The 27,412-nt window shown below is 35.9% G+C and overlaps 1 protein-coding gene across 7 annotated transcripts in view; it reads right to left on the minus strand.

The window, feature by feature from the left end:
* The window catches only part of WAC (WW domain containing adaptor with coiled-coil), a 77,501-nt gene that overhangs the window by 11,304 nt on the left and 38,785 nt on the right, over positions 1–27,412 (minus strand). For 5 of the 7 annotated variants that reach the window (XM_037837973.1, XM_037837970.1, XM_037837972.1 and 2 more), the window contains exons 4-8: positions 24,662–24,768; positions 20,278–20,393; positions 19,523–19,635; positions 13,682–13,990; positions 886–1,131 (exon numbers count right to left, since the gene is read on the minus strand). In XM_037837973.1, coding sequence (XP_037693901.1) covers positions 886–1,131; positions 13,682–13,990; positions 19,523–19,635; positions 20,278–20,393; positions 24,662–24,768 — 891 coding nt within the window. The remainder of the gene's footprint in view (positions 1–885; positions 1,132–13,681; positions 13,991–19,522; positions 19,636–20,277; positions 20,394–24,661; positions 24,769–27,412) is intronic. The other 2 variants (XM_037837975.1, XM_037837974.1) reach the window with 1 other exon arrangement.

Raw genomic sequence — 27,412 nt, forward strand, 5'->3', positions numbered from 1 at the left:
ATGAAAAGATCTTTTATTTTTGACATTTTCTTGTGTTATGGTGTCCTCAAACTGTTCAAAAGTCCCGCTTTGAAAAGTTTACCTGCCAAACAAGGGGATGGCATGTGATCTTAGAGAACAAAATCAAAATAGAATAGAAGACTAATAACCAATTAGCTGGAGATAGCTCTATTTTTAGGGTAAAGAACTAAACCCACTTAACACTATTACATATATTATGTGAAAATGTACACAAAGAGAAAATGTGTTCTAAACAGAAAATTTTGCAATAGAATGTGCTCTTAGTATTTAATGTTTGAGTTTGAATGGTTTACAAATCAAATCCACACTTTTCAGACCTCATCTCAGAGGTTGGCTGCCTAAATACTTTAGTAGTATATTAAAATCAAGGTTAGAATTAACCAATGCAACTAACCAGGAAAAACAGCAAAATTTCATCCAGTACCTCCTTGTCCAGAAGTTTTTACAAGTCTTGTGAAAGGGAACTAGCTGAATTCCTATTCTTGTAGGAATCAGAATCTTTTTTATATTTCAAATAATTCTCTTGTTCAAAAGGTTTTTGGAAATATGCTTTTTTATACCAGTTCTAACAAATACTCTTTACTTTGTTTTTAGTAATTAATAAAAATTCATTTCACACATTAAGCATACAGAATGGCTTACTGCCAGCAACTCTTAAAAAATGTACAGAAAATCCAAGTATCACTAATGCAATTACACTACCAAGGCCTCTATGGGATATATGAATTCCATATTCTAAAGAATGAAGTTCAAACATGAATTTCAAGATGAGAAAAAGACCACTCCTAAAATAGGGATTTTACTAATTATATAATTTTGCACAATGCAAATGAATTTTTAAAGCTTATTACCGTAAGAAATTACCTTCATTTATTTTGGATATATCCACATTAGAATTATTCAGCTGCAGCGTGGCTTGCAAAGCAGGGAGCAACTGTCTAAGAAGATTTGGGTCCTGAAGTAAGGGAGGTATTGGTGACTGTGGGACAGGTGAAACAGGGACTGTAGGAGCAGATGTTAGAGGTGCAGACGTGGGATTCAGTCCAGGGGCAGAAGACGTGGAAGGAGTTGTGCAAGAATGTGATACAGATTTGTCTCCTGATGTAGATTCTAAATAAAAAGGAGATGATAAAGCTGAAAAAGATTACTTGAATACAGGAAACTGGAACCAACGTCAAATGAGCATCTCTCATGCACCAGGCACCAAACACAAGGAATCTCACTTAATCTTCACAAGGTAGTACATACAGGAAGTATCTGAATGAACAGAATAATGAGATAGGTATTGTTATTCCTATCTTATGGGGAAAACAAGAAAGATTATATAACTTATTTGAAGTCTCAAAACCTCACAAAGCAGTGAATCAACCATATCCATGTCTGATTCTCAAAATACCACACTGTCCACTAGTAATGCACCTTGAGCAGTAAATATGTTAACCACACATTCAAATAAGCTTCAATCAGGAAAAAGGGACAATATAATTTAACTTGTATGTCTGATAAAGAACTACCTAAATGGCCATGGCCTTATATACAAATCAGGATAAGAACCATGGCGGTTACCCCCAAGAAGGGAGAGGGTGTGATAAGGGGAGATGCCTACTTTGAACTTTTATACTTATCCTTAATATTTGAGTTTTACAACTACATACACCCACCCTTTTGTAATTAAGTATATAAAACAATTAGCTACTCTCTAAATCATTAAAAAATTATTAGCACTAAAAAAGGACCCTTATTAAAGGCAAAAATCCCTCATAGTATTTAGAAATAATGAAAGACATGTAACATTTGTGAAAAATCATTATTTTGAAAACTGTTATTTCATATTATCTAAATAGATTCAATGCAATTGCAAGCAAAACTCCAACAGCATTTAACAAGCTGATTCTGTAACTTATATGTAAGAGTTATGGATTAGTTAAAGTCAAGAAATTCCAGAAGAAAAAAAAAAAAACAGCTAGCAGGAGTTGCCCTACCAAATAACAAAGCTTAATTTAAAAAAAAAAGAACAATTCAAGGTGGAGTTAAGTCTTTGAAACTAGTGGCCATCAGGAAGCAGATATCTAAAACCACAAAATAGCAAAACAAATCCAAAGTATCAGTAATCAGACTATTCAAAAGAACTCCAATAAATCAAGAAAGCAACCTATAGAATAATGAAGAAAAGACATGAAATGAAAAGATATTTCAGAGAAGAAACTTGGAATGCCTAAAAACTGCAAGAAAATATGTTCAAGTTCATTAAAAATTGGAAAATATAAATTAAAACCAACAAGATATCCTTTATACTTATCAGAATACAAAAATTTAAAAAACTAGTAATATCAAATGTTGGCAAGAGTAATGGAACATTTAACATTTCCGATAGAGGTTAAGTTGATGCAACCACAGTGGAAACATTCAACCATTTGCCTAACAGCACTGTGGTTGTTTTATTTCAGCACAAAACTAGAACCAACAACAAGAGAATGAATAAGCTGTGATCTTTTTATATTGTGGCATTTTACTGACACAGTGACTTTACCGGAGGAAGAAAAATACTCAGACTAGACTATCAAAGATTGCCACACATGGTATTTTACTATATTAGCCCAAAGAAAGTAAATGTGCAGATTTGCTGAAGTCTCTTTAATTGCCAATACATACCCATTTCTTGAAAAATTTCAACTTCTTAACATCCATCATACGACTAAGACTACTGTGACAGAGTCAGTTCAGTATGTCAGGAGAAATGATTTGAATGTCACAGGGATTTCATACTCATATTTCTGTTTTTCTTGATTAATCATGACCAACTTGGAAGGCCTAGGACATTGTAAGTTTTTGTAAGGCACACTTTTAAAGGAGGGCCCTTGAATTTAGGAGAGTACCTATCATCTTCACCTTCGTTGTTCTGGATTCATAGATAAATAAAATAAGGAACCTGAATGAAATGATAAAATTTTTTCCTTGTGAACATCTGTTTTCAGTTATTACATTTTATGGGGTAAGTTCTAGACTGTAGTTTTTGAAATGGGAAGGTCTCCAAAACATATCCCTTAAAATTCTTTTATACACAGCTTACGGGTATCTTGATTAATGTTTTAATGAAATACATTCTATATTTTTATTTCCTGCATACAAAATTAAATTAGTACTTATATTCCTATTTGGAATAATCCTAATTTTTTTTGTTACTTCTACTTTTTGATTTTCTTGTGCTTTTAATGACACATTTGAAGGCGGAGTTACGAGGTGTTTACAACTTTGTTTTCGGGCTGCCCAATCTAGCCGAAGAGTTGAAAAGTTAACAGAAGAGCTTGAAAAATTCTCAGTATTGTCCTTCAATCCAAGCAAAGAACACTTCAAAATGGAAAGCTAATATACATCACCACAAAGAAATCAATAAGCAAAAATTAAACACCCATAGCCTCTACTTTTAACAAGCTTATTTACAGTGACACTGAGGATAGATTTATCTTGTAGTTTTGTGAGAAAAGATTCTAGATGGGCAGTGTGGAAACCAGTTGAATACTACTCAATACTTACAGAATCCTTGGGCAAGTGACATCTCTGAAAACCAGATTTTCTCTATTAAAAGATTTAATTTTGACTATCAGTTCTGAAAAGAACAGTTATCAGAACCACCAGTTGTGGGGGTTTTTGTCTGTTTTGTTTTTTTTTTTAAATACAGTTACCTGGACTCCACCATAGACCGAATGAACCTGCCCTTCTAAAGCATTTACATGTTGAACATTTTTGTTATTATTTGCCTCAATCAATATGTATAATTGAGAACTAATAACTGAATTTAATGATACAAACATAAAATCCTATTCTTAGAAGGAGTCTCAGCTTTATCATTGAAACATTATAAAAGAGAGAAGTTTTATTTAAGGGTTTGGTTGGGTGATATGCCTCTGTTCAGAGTAACCTAACAGAGACCTATCACATTACCTTGCATCTTCTATTACATGGTTTACTCTCTCCCCTCACTTAACTAGCACAGAAGTTCTTCTAGAGGAATGTTATTGTATTCCTCACTATAGCCATGGTGCCCAAAATGGGACTTGGCACCCAAATGACATCAACATATGCTTGTAGAATGATGTCTGACTCTGCAATACAGGAACACATGCTGAATATGAGCCCTTCTCTTAGCTTCTAGGCCAATCTTTTGGACTGGCCTCAAATCTCATGATGTTGGGAAAAAGCCTTAGGTTTCTATGAGGGTTAATTTTACATGTCAACCTGGCTAGGCTATGGTGACCAGTTGTATGGTTAACTACTAGTCTAGATGTTGCAGAGAAGGAGTTTTGTAGATGTGATTAATATCTACAATCAGCTTTCAGTACAGGTGAATGCTCTTGATAATGTAGGTGGGCCTTATTCCACAGCTGAAGCTGAGGACAAAAAACCTGACTTTTCCCAAAGAAGATAAACTTCTACCCAAGCCTACAACTTCTTCAACTCCTGTCTTACTTTCCAGCTTGCAGGCCTTCTCTATGGATTTCAGAACTCAGTGCTGTAACATCAACTCTTGCATGAATTTCCAGCCCACAGGCCTGCCCTACAGATTTCAGACTTGCTAGTCCCAATCACATGAGCTAACTTCTTAAAAGATATGTATGTATGTATGCATGTACACACACACACACACACACACACACACACACACACACACACACACACACACCCCCCCCCGCTGGTTCTGTTTCTCTAGAGAATCCTGACAGTTTCCGTAAATAATTCACAAAGCAATGAACAGCTCATTTTATGCTATATTTACAAGAAACCGACCCTTTATAGTCTTCCAAACAAATTTAACTTACATTTATTTTAAGTAATCTCAGGAAATAATCCCCCCTTTTGAAAACACAAAGGCAACAAAACTCTTATAAAGAACAAGGAAATGTCAGTGTGTCAGTTCTTACGTGAGGTTAATATACCTGATCTTATGTTTCCATAGATTTGTATCAAATTGAACATAAATTAAAAAATCTGGATCCCTGAAAATAGCTAAAAACTAAGAATAAATTTACATAATAAACACAATGCTTTGCATTACAAAGCTATTTCGATGGACTCTTCTACTCTAAGAACACCAGCCTCCAGTCTCATTGTTTCCAGTGCAAACTTTTCTAAGCATTCAAGAAACCTACCTTACTTTAAGCATCGTTTCACAGTCAGTCTCTGGCAATGGAATGCTATTTCTTTTTGGCACTAGTACTTTCTTTTTTGTGTGCCTATAATCTTTTGAGGATATCTAGTGGTCTCTTCCTAAGCCATTTTAAGTCTAACTGAACTAAGCTGCATTCCCTTCTGGTGTTTCCATGACTTGCAGATCTCTAACAAATTTTTTACTTTAATATAAGCCATAAACTAAGTATGTTAAGGCTGTGACTTTCTTTAATTTAAATAGTGTGTGTTTCTTCAGATTAAATTCCCCCAGCACCACTTTATGCTTATAATTATTATTAATTTATTTATACTACCAAATTCTGCCAGTAGGGGGAGTAACCCATCAAAGATTACAACCTAACCTTTTCAGGTTTAATATATTACTCAACTCTTCTAATTTCAGGCACCCTTTCAAACCATCCTAGAAAGCATAAAACAACAACCAAATTTATTTCTGACCTACTTTTTGGTATGTCAATAATCTACAGTAAGATCTAAAAATAATACTGCACTTTAAAAGTAAATGGTACCAATTGCATCTCTAATCAAACAGGCAACATAGCATTTATTTTAATGGAAACAGATTTTAAGACAAACAGTACCAAGTCCTAGAGACCAGAACAGTTTAGTACCAAACATTTAGAAGATGGATTATCAGGCTAGTCAAATTTCTCTACATTTATTTCCTATGTTTTGATAGCTGCTATAATGCTGTATAGGCATGTGAACTATAAAACTCAAACTACTGCTACATAAAGGGCAGGTTGCTTGCTTTTAGTTTTGTTAACAGTGGTGTTACATGGAGTGTACAACACAGAGGGTTATAAAGGAAAACACAGTATGTAAGGGTAGCAGGAAAAACACATAAGGTTTTCACAACACCTGTATATAAACTTACTGTGACTTCCTTTGTAATTTAGTTTTAATTATATAATTCATAAATATTTTAATTGCTGCACAGTGCCCCATCTTACAGATGAACATAGTGTTCAACCATTTCCCTTGCAATTAACATTTGGGTTGTTTCAAATTTTTCACTAAAAAACAAATGCTACAGTAAGAATCCTTGTGCATAATACTGCAGTGAAACTCTAGGATAAATTTAGCCAAATTACTGGTCTAAATGATAAGCATATTTTAAAACCTTAACAGATTTTGCTAAACTGACCTCCATACTAGGAGCACCAACTTGCACAAATTATGCTTCCCTGCATTCAATCTTAAGGATGAAAAAATGATCTCATTTTACTCTGAATTTTTCAATATGTACCAAAATTGAATTTTTGCACTAAAATATGAAATTTTAATTCCTCTTCTGTAATTGCCTATTCATATTCTTTGCTCATTTTTCTATCGGACTGTCTCACTTTGATCTGTATTGATTCCTACGAATCCTTAATATCAACCTACTATTCTCATATATGTTGCAAATATTTCCTCCCAATTTGAATTTGTCTTTCCCTCTTTACAGTATCTCTGTCACAGAAGTTTTAAATGTTTTTATGTGTTCAAATTTAACAAATTTCTTTTTTTAGGGCAAAATGCGTTTTGGGTATTGTTTAAGAAGGCCTTTCTTGCTCCAATTATACAACAATATTTCCTAATATTCTTTTTATTACAGGTGTTCCTCCTGTCCACTGTTCAAAATGCCATCTCTATTACAGACCTAATTCCCCCACTAACGTATTCAGTTATTTGCAAATATCTGAGTAACTCTGTGGTCTATCCTTCTAATTTTTTCATGACTATTTAGAAATCCTGAATATTATTTTAAAGCAAAGCAACTGAGGGCTGAATAAGGCCCAAATCAGCCATGAGGGACCTTCTGGGTTATAAAATGGTACTTCCCTAACATATACTGAAAAACCTTTAGGGTCATTCAAATTTCAATCAGTCTATCAAAACACAAAAGGGAAGTTTATTTCAAGCCTCATATTACACAGATTCACACCTCATATTAATGAACCACTAATTCCCTTCCTATTCCGCACTCACCACCCCCACCCCCACCCCCTTCCAATCAGAATATGACTATGGAAACAGAATGTAACTCTGACTATTTACTCAGGATAATCCCCTGACATCTAGCTTGAGGTCACTGAATAGGTCTGTGGCTACTTTGTTTTGCTTCCAATCTTATCAATGCTAATAAAACATAACTCTAAATTACTAAATAGGACACTTGCTGACTAAGGTCATTAAATTCTTATGACTCTGGGCAAAATAAAGAACAATTACCTACACCTCCTGCTTACTGGAAAGGAGTTAAGGCCAGTTTAGAAAGGTCATTACAGTGCTAACTGATAAAAATCAGTTTTAGGTTTTTAAGTGTATCAGAGTTCCTCTAGTATTTTGTTATACGGCTGTCCAATAAAAGTCATCTTACCAACAGATACTCTCAAGTGTTGCCATAACACAAGAACATATCTAAAAGGAGGTACCAGACTCTCTTGTTTTGAGCTACCTAAACCAGGACTGTTCTCTGAAAACCAACTGGCTCCAAAGCTTCTTCATACTTCAGTCTCTCAAGCAAGCACAGATTTGGAGTTTTCTTAGCACCTTTACCTTGGGGTTAACCAGCTCTAACTATATTGCTGATATCCCCTACTTAGATGCCCAACACACATGCACCATTCTTTTTCTCCAAATACATTTTTTAAAACCATGATCAATGAGGGACTTCCCCCAACCTCAACACACTCATTACCATTCTTTCAGTTATTTATCTGTCTACAACAAATATTAACTGCATATTATTTGTCATTACTAGGATATAGCAGTAGCTAAGAAAAAGACCTAGTTCTTATATAATTTAATAGAGAATCCTACCCTTGACATTGTTAAGATACAGCTCAGCTACAGAGTAAGCACATAAGACCAAAAGACTAACCTGATTTGAACCATCAACTCAATTTCAACTATTTAATTGCTTAGAGAAACCCAAACTAGGATCAGAAGAGTCAACAGGAAACATAATATAAATAACATGAAGGTCTCCTTAGAGAAAAAACCAAAACCAAAACTTCAAATTAACTCACACTTCACCAATTTAGACTAACTAAAGAACAATCTAGTAAGTCAAAATTGCCATATAATTTATTTAAGGAAATAAAATGGTTTTTAATCCACATGCAACAATTGGTAACACTGTACAATTTTCCCTATTTATACAGACAATTCCAAGGCAATCAAGTTCTTTTCTGTAAGTTTACAATTACTATACATAAAAGCCTGTACACAGAGAGCAGAACCTAAGCTGGCGGCTAGGTGAGACAGGGCAAAAAAACACCTCCATGAAAAATACTAGATAAAAACCAGAAGGTGACCCAGAATACTGGTTTCAGCGATGCACCAGCTGGACAAGGTCTGCTAGAACCACAGGGGCCGTGCACTTGGTGAAACCGGGAGTCTGCATTCTGAAACGAGTGAGTAAGCTGGCTGAAAGACCCGCGGCCGTGCTGCGGTGTGGAGAAGCTGGGGGTTGGCATTTGGAGATGGACTGGTTCTTTAAAAAAAAAAAAAAAAAAGAGGGGGGAACCCACGAGCGGCTGCAGTTGCAACGGTGGGAACCGCGCAGTGAAGCACGGCAGGAGCGGGCTGAGCCAACCTCTCGGTGTCTGGCGTGGAGGAGAGCCCACTGCAGATTCCCTCAGGGCCACGGGAGCGGAGGGGAGAGCCAAAAGGAGAAAGAACCCCTGCTGCTTGCAGCTGGCTCCCTGGTGGGCTGGAGACACTCCTGCCTGGGGCTGTGCCCACAGCCAAGAGCTGCACCAGCTGTCCCAGAGCTGGGAAGGAGGAACTGTGCGGGGGGGGGGGGGGGGGGGGGCGCGGAGGGTTGAGACGCCCCATTCAGTCATCTTTGCATCAGGCTGAGAGCGCCCCTGCATGGCCTGATGGCCTGGACTCCCCTTAAGTGACGGCGCACACTTGTGACGTAGCACAGCCTTCCCTCAGCGGAGGTCCTAGAAGATCACAGCTGAGAAGGTGGGCCCACTCGGAAAACCCAGGGACGCTACGTCAATGCCGGTGGTTTGTGGGTCAGCAACAGAGAAAACCTGGGGCAAAACTGAAATGAAGGCTTAGACTCTTGCAACAGCCCGAGTCTCTGGGAACACCTGGGAGGTTTGAATATTAAAGCTGCCCTGCCTCCCTACCCACCCAGACACACACCCCACATTCAGGGCGGACAGCTCCAACAACACACCGAAACTGAGTTCACCAACTGAACCCCACAAGAATCATTTCCCCACACACCACAAACACAAAGTGGAGGAGAAATGACTTGGGAAGTGCAGACGCCATCTGCTGGTTAGTCAGAGAAAGTGTACGTCACCAACTTGCATTTCTGAAAAATTACATTGGTATTTTTTTTTTTTTTTTACAACTTGAAAGAACCCTATCAAGCAAAGCAAATGCCAAGAGGCCAAAAACAACAGAAAATCTTAATTCATATGAGAAAACCAGATGATATGGAGAACCCAACCCCAAACACCCAAACCAAAATTTACAATCAAGGAACAAAAAACATGGCAAAGGATAAAAAGGACAGACATGAAGAAGACCATGGCACAGGATATAAGGGACATAAAGAAGACCCTAGAAGAGCATAAAGAAGAAATTGCAAGATTAAATAAAAAAACAGAAGATCTTATGGAAATAAAATAAACTGTTGGCCAAATTAAAAAGACTCTGGATACTCGTAATACAAGATTAGAGGAAGCTGAACAATGACTCAGTGTCCTAGACATCCACAGAACAGAAAATGAAAGAACGAAAGAAAGAATGGAGAAAAAAATCAAAAAAATCGAAATGGATCTCAGGGATATGACAGATAAAATAAAACGTCCAAATTTAAGACTCAATGGTGTCCCAGAAGGGAAAGAGAAGGGTAAAGGTCTAGAAAGAGTATTCAAAGAAAATTGTTGGGGAAAATTTCCCAAACCTTCTACACAATACAAATACACAAAGCATAAATGCCCAGCGAACTCCAAATAGAATAAATCCAAATAAACCCACTCTGAGACATATTCTGATCACACTCTCAAATACTGAAGAGAAGGAGCAAGTTCTGAAAGCAGCAAGAGAAAAGCAATTCACCACATACAGAAGAAACAACAGAAGACTAAGTTGTGACTACTCAGCGGCCACCATGGAGGCGGGAAGGGAGTGGCATGACATATTTAAAATTCTGAGAGAGAAAAATTTCCAACCAAGAATACTTTATCCAGCAAAACTCTCCTTCATATTTGAGGGAGAGCTTAAATTTTTCACAAACAAATGTTGAGAGAGTTTGCCAATAAAAGACCTGCCCTACTTCAGATACTAAAGAGAGCCCTACTGACAGAGAAACAAAGAAAGGAGAAAGAGATATAGAGAATTTTAACAAACATATATAAACCTTACAACCCAGATCACGAGGACACTCAGTTTTCTCTAGTGATCACGGATCTTTCTCCAGAATGGACCATAGGCTGGGACATAAAACAAGCCTCAATAAATTAAAAGAAAAAAAAAAAAAAATTGAATATATTCAAAGCACATTCTCTGACCACAATGGAATACAAATAGAAGTCAATAATTTTTGATTTGTAACTCCACTATTTACTTCCTACATGGTATAAAATACACAAACTCTAATGACAAATCAGTGGTTTTGAATTCAGCGTAAAATATGTAATTTTTGACAAGAACTATATAAAAGTGGGGGAATGGAGGAATACAGGAACACAGTTTATGTGTCCTATTGAAGTTAAGTTGGTATCAAAGAAAAACAAGATTGTTACGGATTTAAGAAGTTAATTTTAAGCCCCACGGTAAACACAAAGAAATTACCAGAGAATATGACCACAGAGATGAAAAGTAGAGTATGGGTTAAGAGAAATGGGGGAAGGGGCAATGGGGAGTTAAGAAATGAGTGTAGGGTTGCTGTTTGAGGTGAAGAGAAATTTCTAGTTACAGATGGTGGGAAGGAGATAGCATTACAACATTCTAAATGTGATTAATCCCACTAATGGAATGCTAGGGAGGGGTTGGAATGGGAAGATTTAGGCTGTATATATGTTTCCACAACTGAAAAAAAAAAAAAGAAAAAAGGACAGTCTAAATAGATGACAACTGAATGCCAAGGATGACCCTGGATGGGATCTGAGGATGGAGGACAGGAGGCTCAAAGGGACACAGTTGAGACAAAAAAAAAAAAAAAAAATAGGAAATACAGAATGTAAGCTTTGTATCAATGTTGAATCTCTTGTACTTCTTAGCTGCGTTTAATGGGATTGCATAAAAGAATGTTCTTGTTCAGGGGAACTGTATATGTGAATTATACTGTTTGTTCAAGGATGTGTGCAGCTAGCTCTCATATGTTCAGAAGACAGAGCAATAGATGACGGATGATAGGGAGGGAGGGAAAGAAATAGTGTGACAGCATGTTAAAGTTGGTGGACTGGGGTATCGGGGGAGGGGGGTTAGGGTATGCTGGAGTTCTGTGTATGGGGTTTGTATTATTTTTCCAACTGTTCCTATAATTTTGAATTTATTTCAAAACAACAACAACAACAAAAAACCCTGTACATAATGGTTGTGTCCTCTCACTTATCAGAAATTTTGAATACTAGAGTCCAAATTAATATAATTTGCTGCGTCTTTCATTTCATATAGAACCGTGGAAAGAACGTGGATTTTGGAGTAGAAGCTCACTCACCAAGTGTTTGATCTGTGACAATTTTCAGGCTCCTCATATCTAAGATACAAATTAATACCTTCCCACAGAGTTGTTTTAGGGATTAAACTAAAATGTATATAAAATACTTAGCATCAAACCTGGCACAATGTTAACTTTTAATTATGTTAAATCAGCAATGGTGCTTGAAGCATGAAGGAGGGAAAGGGTAGAAGGTGAACAGAGTACAAAATGCAGTTAAAAGAAAAGAAAAAAAAAAGTCTGATCCTAAGCTAGATACAGTCTAATTGAAGAAACTAAAATTATATGTGATGAGGGCTCTAGTAGACAAAAGCATAAAGAGCCTGGGATACAGATTGTGAGATGTTAACTGACACCAAGAACCCAACGACATCAGAGTTGGGTAGTAAAGTACTGATTGCACCATGATGGGGATGGAGGAAAGAACATGTCCTTCAATTCAGCAAAGCTCAGAACATGAAAGAGCATGATATATCCTAATAAATGGAACAAGTTTATAAAACGGAATTTAAGAGTGGGAACAGTTGGAGATCAAGCTAATAAGACACTGCAATCAAATTGTCAAGTACTTGCTATATTCTTTACTAAGAAGCATGATTTATTCTTTGGATAATGGGAAACTATTAGAAGTTTTCAAGCAAGGAAGTGACACAGTCCCATCTAAATTTTACAAAGATGCTTCCATAAGTGGATAGAATGGGTAGAATACAGCATGTTATTCAAGAAAGATGATGACCTGTGTGGGGTTTAAATTATGGCAGTGGCTAAAGGAGGTGAAATGGAGTAAAGACTTAAAAAAAGGCATAGGATTTTTTTTTCTTTAAAATGACAGGTGTTTTAAACTACATAAGTCTCTACCAGGGTAAATCTGAGGTGTACACGTGCAATCTGGGTACAAATCATCTTGAAGGTACCTGTCAACATTTGGAACAATCATTAATCTGTTTAATGCTTTGTGTACTATATGATAAAAATATTTGGTTTAGTTACATGTAACACAACTGGTACAGTACCAGAGAAATTCAAATAGCATGTATAAAAGGAGACAGGAAACCAGAATTAAAATATCCATCTCTCGGAACTCTTTGTCAACAAATTAAATCCATGTGAAATAATGGATTGGGTAATAGATTACAGGCTTCCGGTCTAGACCCATCAGATGTGTGCAGCATCTCTGGAAGGATATTTAAGTTTCTCAGCACGTAATAATGGTCTGCTTAGTTTCCTCTTGTTAATCTGTTTATTACTTGCTTTTTCCTTTGACTCTTCAAACTTAAGTTCCAATTCAGACATTAACACTCCTTACATCTTGTGGTCTAAGCCTTTACCATGACTTAGTTTCTCAATTCACAAATTGAAACCAATAACTACATGTTATGTAGAAATGACAGTTTCTAAAATGTCTCTATTCATATGAAATTTTAATAAAGAGAAAATGGAGACAATTTATAAGCTAATCCATCAAGGCAATTAACACAAAAACAGAAAACTATTTTATACAAATATGAAGGGACAGTCACTTGGCTTTCATAAATTATTTACAACATTGTTAACTGCTATAAATTAAGGACTTGACATCAGTGTCAAAATGCAAAAAACATTAGAGACTCATTATAAATTAAAAAGAAAAAGCTAAATATGACTAATTCTAGACCTACATCTATACAGTAACATTCTAAAGGAAGTTTTAAAATGTATATTAAGCAACTTATTTAAACTAAAGAAAATAATGTAATATAATAAAAAACTTAGAAACTCTAGTTCAACGTGCACCATCTAGTAATAATGTCATACCTTTTCTTTCTGTTTTCTGTGCAGGGACAGAAGATGTGGATGTAGGCAGTTTTGATAAAGTAGATGCTCCATTAGCATCAAAAGATTTCTTTGGCTGGTGATCAGACTGTAGCGTAAATGGACTAGAAGGAACAGTGCTTGGGGTAGCAGTTGGATGAACCACTGGTTTGATGGGGTGCTGAACTGGCGTAGAACTACTGTGAGTCTCTGCTCTTGGCAGTCTGTAGTCTCTGTCATTGTGTCTGCTTGTCTGAGACAAAATATTCTGTGGGAGCAAACTACTGGCATCACTGGAATGCTTGTCTTCCACTTTAGTTCACAGTTCGAAAAAAGAGATGTTGGAATGATGGAAGGGGGAAGAAAAAAGATTACGTTAGAATCCTGCCTGTAACATCAGCTAATTATATAAGCAATATACTTTACTTATGTATCTTTTTTATAAAACTGCAAGCTCAGTTACTGTCTGCAGTTTTACCAATAGCAGATGAATATCCAAGTCCTGGAAAAGGAGTTTTAGCTCAACTGTAATTGTTAATCTATACTCAGATTTCATTGTGCTTTCAAGTGGGCCGCTAGATTTTTGGGATTCTTTAGAACCATACTGTAGTTCAAACAAAACATTAAAAAAAAAAACAGTATCTGGAATTGCAACATTTTTCTCAAAAAAAAAAAAAAAAATTCAATATTAAAAGTAATTTGTCCATTCTTTTAAAATCTGGAACACAGGTTCTGACAAATGACTCAATTATCCATAAGGTTTCAATTGCAAAGGAATAATAGCTTTATTAGCTTGAATTTTCTGAATAGTGGGCTCTAAAGTAGTTTATTGCTAGGGGTTAAATGACCTCTTTTTAGGATGATTCAACTTACGGTGAACTATGCACTCAATAAGTCAACAAATTAATAACATTTTAAATAATGCTAACAATACTGAGTTAGTTATGAAATCATGATACATAATGCTATCTGAAAACTAAAGTCCTACATCCACACCATAGTCAGAAAAATCTACTTGCTATCACCAGTTATACTGCAAACAGATCCTCTTCCAACTTAAATTCACAAAAATATCTTAACCTCAGAAATAAGTACTGAAACAGTTTAAATTCTGTATCACCATAAGCACTATGCTTCCACAGAATAGCAAGAAAATTTCAACAATCATGTCAACAAAGCTTCTATTAAGAAAAAAAAAATCCTAAACAATAGTAGTCCATCAGCAAGTGAATAAAATAACCTCCAAGCAGAAAAGCACCTTAAAATTCAAGCACACGATGTGCAATGATAATATTACCAAAGGATGCCCTCTCTGTTGAATATTGTATTTTTTTTTTTCCAATTCATGGCTCCTCCGGTTCTAGAGACCAAGACAGCACAAAGAAGGAAACAAGCTCAACCTACGAGTCAGTCTAAAGTTGTCAGAACCCAACTATTACATGCCCGTTATAACAAAACAAAAGGTTCTAAGATAATGCCCCCCTCCAAAAAAAACTTCCATACACATCAAAAGTCTTTTGACTTAATAAAGGAATTTTAATATTATCAATTACAAATATACTTTAAATGAACAAAAATAAACTAAGATAAGCTGAATCCAAGAATGTAATTGAAGACCGAGAAATCACAGCAGAATACAAACATCTGTTGAATGACATCAATTAGTCAATAAGCTATCAATTTGCATAAACATTAAACTTCACAATTTTTATTCTAGGTTTTCTTCCTTCAAAAGATACTACTACAAACAGAAGCCTTTAAGGACAGATATAACCAGAATAACACCATGCCTGACTTCCAACAATCCTTCTATCACGTAAATACCTAGATCTTTTACTTCCTTCACCATGAAAATTCCCTTCCAGTTCTGTATGGCTACAGTCAGTGCATCAAGTGTATTCAAATGAAAATTAAAAAATGATGTGTCTCATCCCAAAGTAATTTGGGCAGAGAATAAAAATATATAAGCAGGGCCCCCCTGAGGAGCCGAGGGAAAACGTGGAAGTGTGGGACTTCCTCACCTGGACTGTTGCTGATGTTCTCACAAACACTGAGGACTGGCAGTTTGGTATGAAGAGCCCTCTATCTTGGGGCTCGCCCTTGTGAAGCTCATTACTGCAAAGGAGAGGCTAAACCTGCTTATAACTGTGCCTAACAGTCTCCCCCTGAGTACCTCTTTGTTGCTCAGATGTGACCCTCTCTCTCTCTCTAACTGAGCCACCTGGGCAGGTGAACTCACTGCCCTCCCTTCTACATGGGACTTGACTCCCAGGGGTGTAAATCTCCCTGGCAACGCAGGATATGACTCCTGGGGATGAATCTGGACCCGGCATTGAGGGACTGAGAACATCTTCTTGACCAAAAGGGGGATGTGAAATGAAACAAAATAACATTTCAGTGGCAGAGAGATTCCAAAGGAGCTGAGAGGTCACTCTGGTGGGCACTCTTAAGGACTATATAGAAAACCGTTTTTAGGTTTTAATGTATTGGAATAGCTAGAAGTAAATACCTGAAACTATCACACTCCTACCCAGTAGCCTTGACTCTTGACGACTGTATAACAATGTAGCTTACAAGTGGTGACAGTGTGATTGTGAAAGCCTTGTGGATCACACTCCCTTTATTCAGTGTATGGACAGATGAGTAGAAAAATGGGGACAAAAACCATATGAAAAATGGGGGGAGGGGGAGGATGATTTGGGTGTTCTTTTTTTTACCTTTATTTTTTATTCTTATTTTTACTTTTTCTAGTGTAAGGAAAATGTTCCAAAAATAGACGGGTGATTGATGCACAACTATATGATGGTACTGTGAACAGCTGATTGTTTACCACAGATGACTGTATGATATGTGAATATATCTCAATAAAACTGAATTTTTAAAAAATGATGTTTCTAACATTTATAACTTAAAAAAAAACAAAAGAAAAAAGGCAGCAGCACTAAAGAACCAAGGGAGCTACCTATGGCTGCAGCAGCTCTTCATCCTCACAATTGCAGGCTGAATACAGTTATAAAGTAGTGACTCTGACTGAGGCCAATCAGCATACATCCCAGCCCATCTCCCCCAGTGGTCATGACTAAGGAGAGATGTTGCTACTAGGTTTTTAGTGGGGAGAGGTCAGGGACGGTATTCAACATCCTACAATGCACAGGACAGTCCCCACAATAAAGAATTATCTGGCTCAGTTGTCATTAGTGCTTCTGTTGAGAAACCCCAAGTTAAGGTTTCTCTATCGATGGAGCAACCAATCTATGAGGCAAAAACCTGATAAAAACAATCCAGTAGAGGTCGAATCTAATTACAAAATTCTTATCCATACAATTTTCAGTATTACGTTTCATCAACATTTGCTAAAATATCTTAATACTACATTGCAAAAAGAAAACTTACCAAAATCTACTTGTCTATTTTTATCTCTTTACATGTAAAATCTTCCCAGTCCTGCTCCCTCCTCCCCTTTGTTAATGGGCAGTTTGGAATTACAAGCCTCACCCTAAGTGAACACCAGTGTATTGAGCAGATGGGAAACCTCTGCCAACATTTTTTAGTCAAAGTTAAAACCCTCAAATGGCTTACTGATTTTATTATCCTATCAAGCATAGCTCAGTTGATCAATGTTAAAAAAGAAAAAAGGGGGAGGCATAGCGTAGGTCCTTATGCCAACATTACTTAGACACACACACACACACACACACACACACACACACAAAAGTGACAGAGATTACACTACAATTCAAGCACAGACCCAATGTGATCATTTGCAAATGTAGGAATTTATCTTAAGGGAATACTCAAATAAGTGAACAAAGATATGAATCACAGCATTGTTTATAGTGGGAAAAGCCTGGAAACCACCCAAACATCAAATGAAAGGGGATTATTTATAAATGGAGGCACATTCAAGCAATGTAGTCAATATAACAAATGCAGAATTATAAACTGACATGGAAACATATCTATGAATCCATGAAATATTGCTCAAAAGAGTAGGTTACAAACAATAAAAGATAATCTTATTTTTGGTATAGTACAAATACATTGTAATTTTTATATGCAATTATATATGCATGGAAAAATATATTCAAAAACATTCCTGGGTCAGGGGATTAAAATTTTTTCACCATCACCATCTTTTTTGTTTTTAAACAACGAATATGGCTTACTTTTGAAATCATGAAGAAAAAAACCAAGATTTCATTTTTGAAAGAAAAAGATGCAGATAATTTAAAAAACACACACACAACTGAGATTAAAGGTGGTTTATTAAAAAAACAAAAATATTTCACTTCCCACCTATTTTTCTACCAGATCTCTAATTCCTTCCATCATTTATGCCACCCCAAGGGAGGAGGAGTGACTTACTGATTGATTACTTTGGAAAGAAGAAAGTAGACATACTCAGCTCTGCTCTTTTTCCTCTCTGGGAGTCCTCAGCCACCAAGTGGAGAGGCCTGGCCCAACGCAGGGCCGCCTGATCCTGGGATCAACTTAGATGGCATATCAAGTTTTATCAACATTCCATCTTCCAGCCTAAAATCTTCATTTACTAAAAAAGGTGATTATTTTAGCCTTCGTCTGCCACTCTCCCCATACTGCTCCCCACCCCGATTTGTTCAGAGGTCCTCAAAAGCTGGGTGTTATTTATTTACTTCAAGAGTTCTAACTGCTTTTCAAAAGTTGTGGTTACTTACGATAGTAAGTGAAATGGGACTAGAACCCAAGTCTTCTGTCTCAAAATATAATGTTCTTAATTTCACAAGTTTGCACTTCAAATAAATCATTTTCTTAAGAACTAAGCAGAATTTCACAAATTGGCTATAAAAGACTAAATGTTTTGAAGAACGTATTTTAAACATGTAGGCTAGCAGAACTATATCACTAATTTTATTTCCTTAAATAATTTTTACCATCAAATCAATCAATATCACTCGTTGTGATCAATGAATGTACCAAACATACCCTCCACTTTTTTTGTTTTGCATTACACAAGAATTCAAAACACTGAAATCTAAGAATTCTTGGAACACTTACTAAAATTCTTCTCAAAATTTCAAAATTTAATAAAGAACTCAGGGACTCTGAGGAAATTAGTTTTTATCTGGGGCAAAAGAAACCACTGTGAATAGAACACCTTTACTGAAGCTTCAAATTCAGAGACTAAATTAAAAACAAAACAAAACAAAACAAAAAAACTGTAATACTACTTAAATTGTGTTCTATGGATAAAATTTGGCCTCCGGAGAACACAGCTTGATTTATAAATGAAGACTGCCCTCTGAACAAAATGGGAGAGAAGCTTTCCAGTAGGCTTTCAATAATTTGGGGGAAACTTGGAATAGAGATGTTACATAAATCTATGATTATAGTAAAATCAAGTTTCCAAACATAAGGATAAACAGGTTTTTCACCGATAACACAAAACACCGATACTCTGATGTCACTATCTATATGTGGCCATAACTCTATTACTAGACTGAAACCTAGGGAGCCACAGAAGGAATTTCAGTGTCCAGTTTAAAAAGATACAATTCAGAGGGAAAAAAATGTTCCTGTTTAAAAAAGCAGTCAATTCAAAACATGAATTTTTTGGAACCAGCACAACCACACTATAGTCATAAGTAGTGGTGACTATTTCTACTATTCCACTGTGCATCCTTCCCTTTTCAGTAAACTCCTTAGTAGAGGTTGGGGAGCAAGCCAATGCAGAACAAATTCTGTACAATTCCATTATTTTAGCTTATATTTGTATATGGATTTGCATATAATACATATTTGTAAAGTAAACGAACTATACAAACAAATTAAACACTATACTGGCTCAAAGAAAAATTTAATACTTACTTCCACCGGCAAACCCACTGGTGGCTGTTGCTTGCATCACCTCTCTTCTGTAATCCCTATCTTTTGGGAAGCTATTAACTGCCATCTTGTTTGCTTCTTTTTGTCTCTGTTCTCTAAAAATAAAAAGTAGATAAACCATGGAATCAACTGATTATATACTTTGGATGATTTTATGGTAAGTCAATGAATCTTGATTAAAAAAAAAAAGTAGATAAACCCACAAAGTCTACAATAACTATATGAGTCTCCATATAACGCCTCTAGCAAAACACTTAACAAAATGGTACATGGAAAATAAAATGTAACATGGCCATAATGTAGTTTTACTGCTGTGGGAGATGGGACATAGCAAACAGAAGACAGATGGCAAAATTATATCAATTATTTACACCACACAACCAAAACTCTGCAATACTAATTCTACATATCTGCAGGAAATATCTTATTAATGTCCTATAAGAATTATGAAAACATCTATTATAAATTATTTGGAAGATGCATATATGCAGATTAATAATAAAAATTTTCCTATCAAATATGCTGACTGCTCACAAGGCTCATGAAGACAGCTGCCTACCTGTCTTAGATTTTTAAAGTAAAGAGAAATTGTGAGAAACACTGACCATGGACCAAACTGCAGTTAAAAAGGGGAACGAGGAATGTTGCTATAAAGAACCTAAAATGAGAATGTTTAATGCCATAAAATGTTAACCTGTAAAATCAAGAATGAGAAATAATAGATTAAGAGCAAATACCTTTCAAGCCACTCTTTTGGTTTTTCCCATTGTGAAACTTCTGTTCGACAATTGTAATAGTACTTTTTTCCAGAAGAGCTGATGTGCTCAGACCAGTCATCTGCAGAATCATAAGGCTTAAAAATACATGTTAAAAATCAGATAATGTTAATACTATTTAACCACTTGATATGAAATACCAATAATTTTCAAAGCATACATATGGAAAAAGACTTGAGATAAAAATATCCTGACCCAGAATGCAATTATCAACAACACCCTGGCTTTAGAAAGTATTACAAAAGCTCCCATAATCATAATTTTAGCTACTGCAATGTAGTTACATAGGGGCAATCCCACTCTCAACTCACTTTTCTTATTTTATGGCATGAGAGCACATGGGTTCTAAGATCTTCAGGGCACAACTTGAAATCCTAAGTAGTGCAACACAGAACCTGCCTGCATTTACTACTACATTGTGAAAAAAAAGGCACACAAAAAACCATAATTAACCATAATGTAGAAAGTAATTTCTACGTATTATTTCTCTTACATTATTCTTCTTTTACAAGAATTCTTCACTTCAAAATATAGAAGAACAATGAAATGTAAGAGTATTTTTATTTTCTCAAAATGCCAACCATAAACTATGAAGTGGGAATAAAATGTAACACTTGGATCAAAACAGTCTTTACTTAATTTTAAGGTAAAATAGAATGCTTTTTCTTATATATTTTCTCATTCTAAAGAAAATATAAACACAAAGTGAAAGAAATGCTCTGTATTTCACCCTTAAGAGTCTGTGAGACTGGTGAGTATTAACTAGAAACTGCCTCCTACATGGGATCAGCATCATCACACACCTTCCTGCAACAATTGGTCTTTCAAAAATTCTCAGATACACCGTCTTAAACATATTTTATAGGCACTATTTAATTCTGATGCAATGAGAAAAATCTGAAAGGCCCAATTTTCACAGAACTGATCTTAAAAATAAAAAGTTTAAGTGCCTGCACTGGCCCCAGGAAATCTGGCACAACTCCAAGTTTTCTTCTCACTGAATTACTTAACATTTTTTCAAAGGAGCTTTGAGAGTCAAATGAAATAATGTTACACGCTAGTAGCCTATCCTTCTTCTAGGTTCAACACAGTGTAAAGTGACACATTTTTAAAACCCGAGGAAAGGAACTCTGTTCCCTATTCCCGTTCTCCCACTTTATCAATTAGGAAACAAGCTGAGAGAATTTATGAGTTGTCCACAGACCACAAGACCAATTAGTGGTATAAGAAAGGACCAAAACTCAAGTTTCCAGATACCCATTATTTCTACCACATCAACATCAATTCTGGAAATGTCCAAATAATTTTGAGAGGAATTGGAAAAATATTCCATGCTCTGCCTTTTGCTTATGCTCTCGGGTTTACTTGTCAAAAATTATTTACTATCAGCTTGGTGCCTCCAAATTTCAAAAAGCAGTGACCAGTTAATTCTCAATCCCCCTAGCTTCCAGAAGTAGGCTACAACCAACCTGGAGAAACCTAATCACAGAAGGCCAAATTCAAAAAGTTCTTCTCTATCAACCATCTCTCCTCCCCCTATACCCTAAATCACGGTGCAAACTGAGCCCTTTTATGGATCTATCTCCAAGATTTGGTTTGCCCGGTATGTAGTTAATGGAATTACTGGTTTGGTCTGAGAAGGAGAATGCAATTTAAGCTAGTGGGCAAAGGAAACTGGAGTATGTTCATGTGAGCTACACCAGCGCTCTTCAAAGTGATGGTGTCAAATGTTACCTGTCCAGGAGAAGCACACAGCTTTCTTCACCAAGTCCTACCACTTTATGGGGCAAAAAATCCAGTTGAATCAAACAGTGCCTTGATGACAGTTAATAAACATTATGGCACAATCTCCAAGACATTTCACATACTAGATCTTGAAGAGCACTGGTCAAATACACCACAGTGATTTTGCTAACCAACATATCAAATCCTAGGCTAGTACAAATTAATGTCTTACTTAACAAAACACGTTCCAAGGTACAACATTACAATCACAAACCAGTAACTTTAGTTTGTCTTCCCTTTCCCACTTCTATCCTCAAGAAAGATAATAAAAAACCTTCAAGTAATGGGGTGATTATTTCTCAAAATATAATGTGTGCACGCAGATGATAAATTTCTTGATTTAAATAAAAACAACATATAAACTTAAGAACTAAACTAAAGCAAAAAAGTCTGCATATGCTTCAAGTTTTCTAAATTAGGCTTCCAATAGTTGGCAATGCATGCTCTAAAGCAGCAGTTCTCCAAGCGTTGTCCAGAAACCCTTTGGGAGCCCCTGAGATCCTCAGAGGGGGTCCACAAGAACAAAACACCATCTTCATATAGTTAAGACTATGAAGATTTTTGCCTTTGTCATTCTCACTGTATCACAAGCACATAGTTTTCCCAGAGGCTACAGGACATTTGATAACCCAACAATGCACGTAGAAGCAGATATGAAATCCAGGTGTCTTCTGTTAAGACAAGTATGAAAGACATGTGCTTCCTTTTGTTTTAGAAAATAGTTATTTCTCACATGCTACATGTGTTAACATTTAATGGGTTAACAATTGATTTTTAAAGTGAATTATTTGTAAAAATTTTCAGCTTTAATTTTTAATAGGGTAAATATTGATGATATAAGCCTACATAAACAAAAGTTCTCTATTTTCATGAGTGAAGGAGGTCTTGAGACCAAAAAGACAGAATGGCTAATCTAAAAGAACAGCAACAACCAGTTACTGTAGCACCCAACAGGGTCCCTCCCTGGACGCAAAGTGCCTTTTAGACTTCTTATATGAACACTGCTTTTTTCTTCTCACAAAAGCATCTCCCTTTCCACTCTCTCCTAAATATAGTCACACTGTTTATTCTTTAAGTTAAACTAAGGAAAAGAAACTGAACAGCTCATTAAGTCACACCATCAAACATGGCCCTTCAGAAGGCTGACAAAGATAATATACATCTGAATTGTTGGCATTTAAAGGAAAAACAAAGTGAAAATGATCAACAGATTCATTTAAAACAAAATAACTTACATCAGAGAATGCCTCACTTTGTGAGCATGACACGGCAATATAATTTACTCTACTCAGACTTGAGCCTGCATACTCTTCTTTGACATTACTTCCCTTCCACTATAACCATACAATGCAAGGCTGTATAAATGATTTTTGGAAAGTCCAAGAAAATTTTCAAAATATTTTCAAAAGTTTCAAAAGATTAAATGGATATGATTTTTGTAACAAAGCATTTTATGGAGTCCTAAGAGTTTTCTGATAAATTTCTATTTTTTTTTTTAATTAAAACAACACCTTCAGGCAAGATCGGTTATAGACTCAACTTACAAGCTCCAGAATATGCAGAGGATACCTAGTTGATATAAGAGGCAAAGTCACAGAAAGTCTTAATTTAAAGAGCTTCCCAGCAAATCAAAAGTACTGAAGGGAAGCTCCCTAGTATATAGTGTATATAGTGGAATAAAACATCAGTATATAGTGTTTTTAGTGGGAATAAAACACTTCTTTTCTCTAAATGAAGAAATTCAGCGTCCTTTTTATGCTCTTCCCCGTGTTACATAAAAATTCTAGGCCTCTTAAACTTATATTCAGTCTGTTGGGATGCACTAATCATAACTTCTCAGCCAAATTGGGATCTTCCCTCCCAAATGCTCCCAAAACAACTTAACATGTGCTGTTTAATTACCTCCTTTCTATCTCCCCCACAGATCCAAAAGCTCCTTTAAGATGGGCCACACTTTCTTAGTTCTGCCTATCTACACATCTGGCATTTAAGTGGTACCTTACTGTTTGCTGAATGAATATTTTAGAAATTTCATTTGAATCCGTGACTTCAAAAAATTCAAACTGAATAACAGTTACTTCATTAAATTAAACTTTTGAAATTAACTGGATTTCACGCCCTTAAGGACAAGGACTTTTATACCCCTCGTGTCTAGTAGGTGCTCAGTAAATACATGCTCTAAGGAGTTTATATATTACAGAAAGCAAGCAAGCCCAGGTTTAACCATTATAATGAAAACTACAGAAGTTTCACAGCCTGAAGTTCTTTATATCTCAAATATAGCAAAAGGCAAAATTCTGCTCTTACAGGAATGCTGACAAAATAATACCAAAACAGTTTCTTCAGGCTATCTTCAGTTCAACTAAATGAGGTTAGCGCATTAAAAATAGATTTCCTAAAGACCACAATCAACTTTGATTAAAACATTAGAAAAACAAAACAAAACAAAAAAACATTAGATTTAACAAAACTTGCTGTAATATTTATTTTTTGCAATAGATTCCAAAAAAAAAAAAACAGAGAGAGAGAGAAGAAAATTGGACATGTTTATAATACTTACTGCATCTGAAGTTTTGCTTGGATTATTGCTTGGATTAGAAGAATGTGAATTTGAACTATGAAGAGCACTGTGGTTGTGTGAATTTTCTTGTGGAGAGTAACTGGTCCCTTAGAGAAATAAAAAACAAAGCAAATTACTGGTAATTGTATTTCATGTCTTAACTTTCCCATTACACTAGATCATCATTTTATATAAACATAGGAATATATCATATTCATACTCTATGATATATAAAGGTATTTGTGAGCCTATTAAAGATATGGTTTAAAGGGCATATATTCTACCTGGCTGATATTCTATGGAATAGCAGTCTTTTTATCATATTAGATAAGTGAAACCTCACCTGTAACACTTCTAAGCAACTTTTAGTATTTACATATTTATTGAAAGTTTTATTGGAAAAAAACAGAACCACCATGTAACAAGAGAAAGAAGGTGCAAAAATCCAAAAGTTACAGAACTAAAAGTCAAATTTATCCAATGTTTTTGCAATTATTTTACGATTTCTTCAGTAGTTCCCCCAATTTGCTTTTTAAGAATCTTGCCAATTTCTCAGTTGAAACAGCATCAAGTTTTCAAAAGTTAAGTCTCAGGGAAGGGACCTGCTTTCAAGATGGTGAAGACGTCATTTGGTCTTCTCCTAATGGGACCAAGGATATGAAAAAATGGCTTCAGAGTAACTCCTGGATCTTAAGAACAATCTATACATCACAGAGACAAGAAAGTACAGTTCTTATTGTTTAAAGAAAAGCCGAAGAAGCCACCCATCTCTCTAAGCCCATTCAGCAGGTGAACTCACTACCCTCCTCCCTACGTGGAACATGATTCCCAGGGGTGTAAAACCCCCCTGGCAACACCAGAGATGCCTCTTGGAGATAAGCCTGGACCCAGTACTATGGGTTTGACCAAAAGGGGGAAGAGAGATGAAACAATGTAAGGTTTCAGTGGCTGACAGATTTCAAATGGAGTTGAGAGATCACTCTGCAGGGTATTCTTACGTGCTATACAGATAACACTTTTTAGTTTTTAGTGTGTTGGAATGGCTACAGGGAAATACGTGAAGCTGTCAAACTGCAACCCAATGACCCTGATTCTTGAAGACGGCTCTCTAACTATGTAGTTTGCAGTGTGACTGTGTGATTGTGAAAACACTGCGACTTGTGAACTCCCTTTATCCAGTGTATGGACAGATGAGTGGGAAAACAGAGATAAAAATTAGATGAAGAATAGGGTGAGATGGAGGAGATGGAAAAATTTATGTGTTCTTTTTTGCTTTCACTTTTATTTTGGAGTAAGGAAGTTTCAAAAATTGATTCTGGTGATGAACGCACAATTGTATGATGGTGCTGTGAACAACTGATTGTACACTGTGGATGTCTGTAGTGTGTGTGAATATATCCCAATAAAATTGTATTTAAAAAAAAAAGTAGATGAACAATGTGGGAGGAGGTGGGGAATGGGACGTTTTGGATGTTCTTTTTTATTTTAATTTTCATTTTATTTTCTGGAGTCACGAAATTGTTCAAAGATTGTTGTGATGAATGTACAACTATATGACAATACTGTGAACAACTGTCTGTATACTTTGAATCATTGTATGTTATGTGGTATCTCAATAAAATTGCACTTAAAAAAAAAAGAGAAAAAAAGAAAAGCCAAAGTATGTGTGCCTGTTTGTATATATTATGTCCCGCAGAAAAAACCATGTTCTTTGAAACAATCTTGTGGGCACAGACTGATTAATCTTTTTGATTATGATGTGACCTTTTGATTGGATGTTTCCATGGTGATGTGACTCAATCAACTATGGGCAAGACCTCTGGATAATTTCCATGGAGATGTTACCCCACCCATTCAGGGTGGGTAGTAATTGCATCACTGGAGTCCTATAAAAGTGTTCACAGACAGAAGGAGCAACTGAGAGTGACATTTTGAAGAGGAGCTGCAGCTGAGACAGACATTTTGAAGATGGCCATTAAAGCTGACACTGACATTTTGGAGAATGCCATTTTGAAACGCAACCTGGGAGCAAGCAGATGCCAACCACATGCCTTCCCAGCTAACAGAGGTTTTCCAGATGCCACTGGCCATCCTCCAGTGAAGGTGCCCAATTGCTGATGCCTTACCTTGGACACTTTATGGCCTTAAGACTGCAACTGTATAACCAAATAAACCCCCTTTATAAAAGGCAATCCTTTTCTGGTGTTTTGCGTAACAGCAGCATTAGCAAACAGGAACAGTATGAAAATCCAGACTTGAAAAAACACTGATTAATGATGCAAAAAGATTCACTACAAAATTCTGATGTATTTCAATTTTCTTCCACCTATTCAGGTGTTCTTCATCAATAAAGTGACATAATTCAACTGGTACTTAAAAAACACTGACTTGGCAATGATTTGTAGCTATACTATAATGAACAACAATGAGGAGTTGAGAGCAATTTAAATGGTCATGTGGTCTAAGAATTAGTTAACAGAACCAGAGTGGTTATGAGTATAAATGAAAAAGCATTAACTATTTTAATCAACAGGAAAAACTAAATAGATAAGAGGAAACTGGGTAGAACAAGCAGATCTCTAAGGTTTCAGATATCTAAGTAGCAATGTTCAGCAGATCTATGTAGAACTAGGACTTCACTTTTCCATTAGAAGTGGAAGGTAGGAGATTCTAATCTGGCCTTGTATATAATAAGCACAAAGAACCCATGAATGAAGTAAGAGTACATCAAAAGAAAAGACAATAGCTGAA

Source organism: Choloepus didactylus, chromosome 5 (genome assembly GCF_015220235.1).
Source record: "Choloepus didactylus isolate mChoDid1 chromosome 5, mChoDid1.pri, whole genome shotgun sequence".
Taxonomy (NCBI): domain Eukaryota; kingdom Metazoa; phylum Chordata; class Mammalia; order Pilosa; family Megalonychidae; genus Choloepus; species Choloepus didactylus.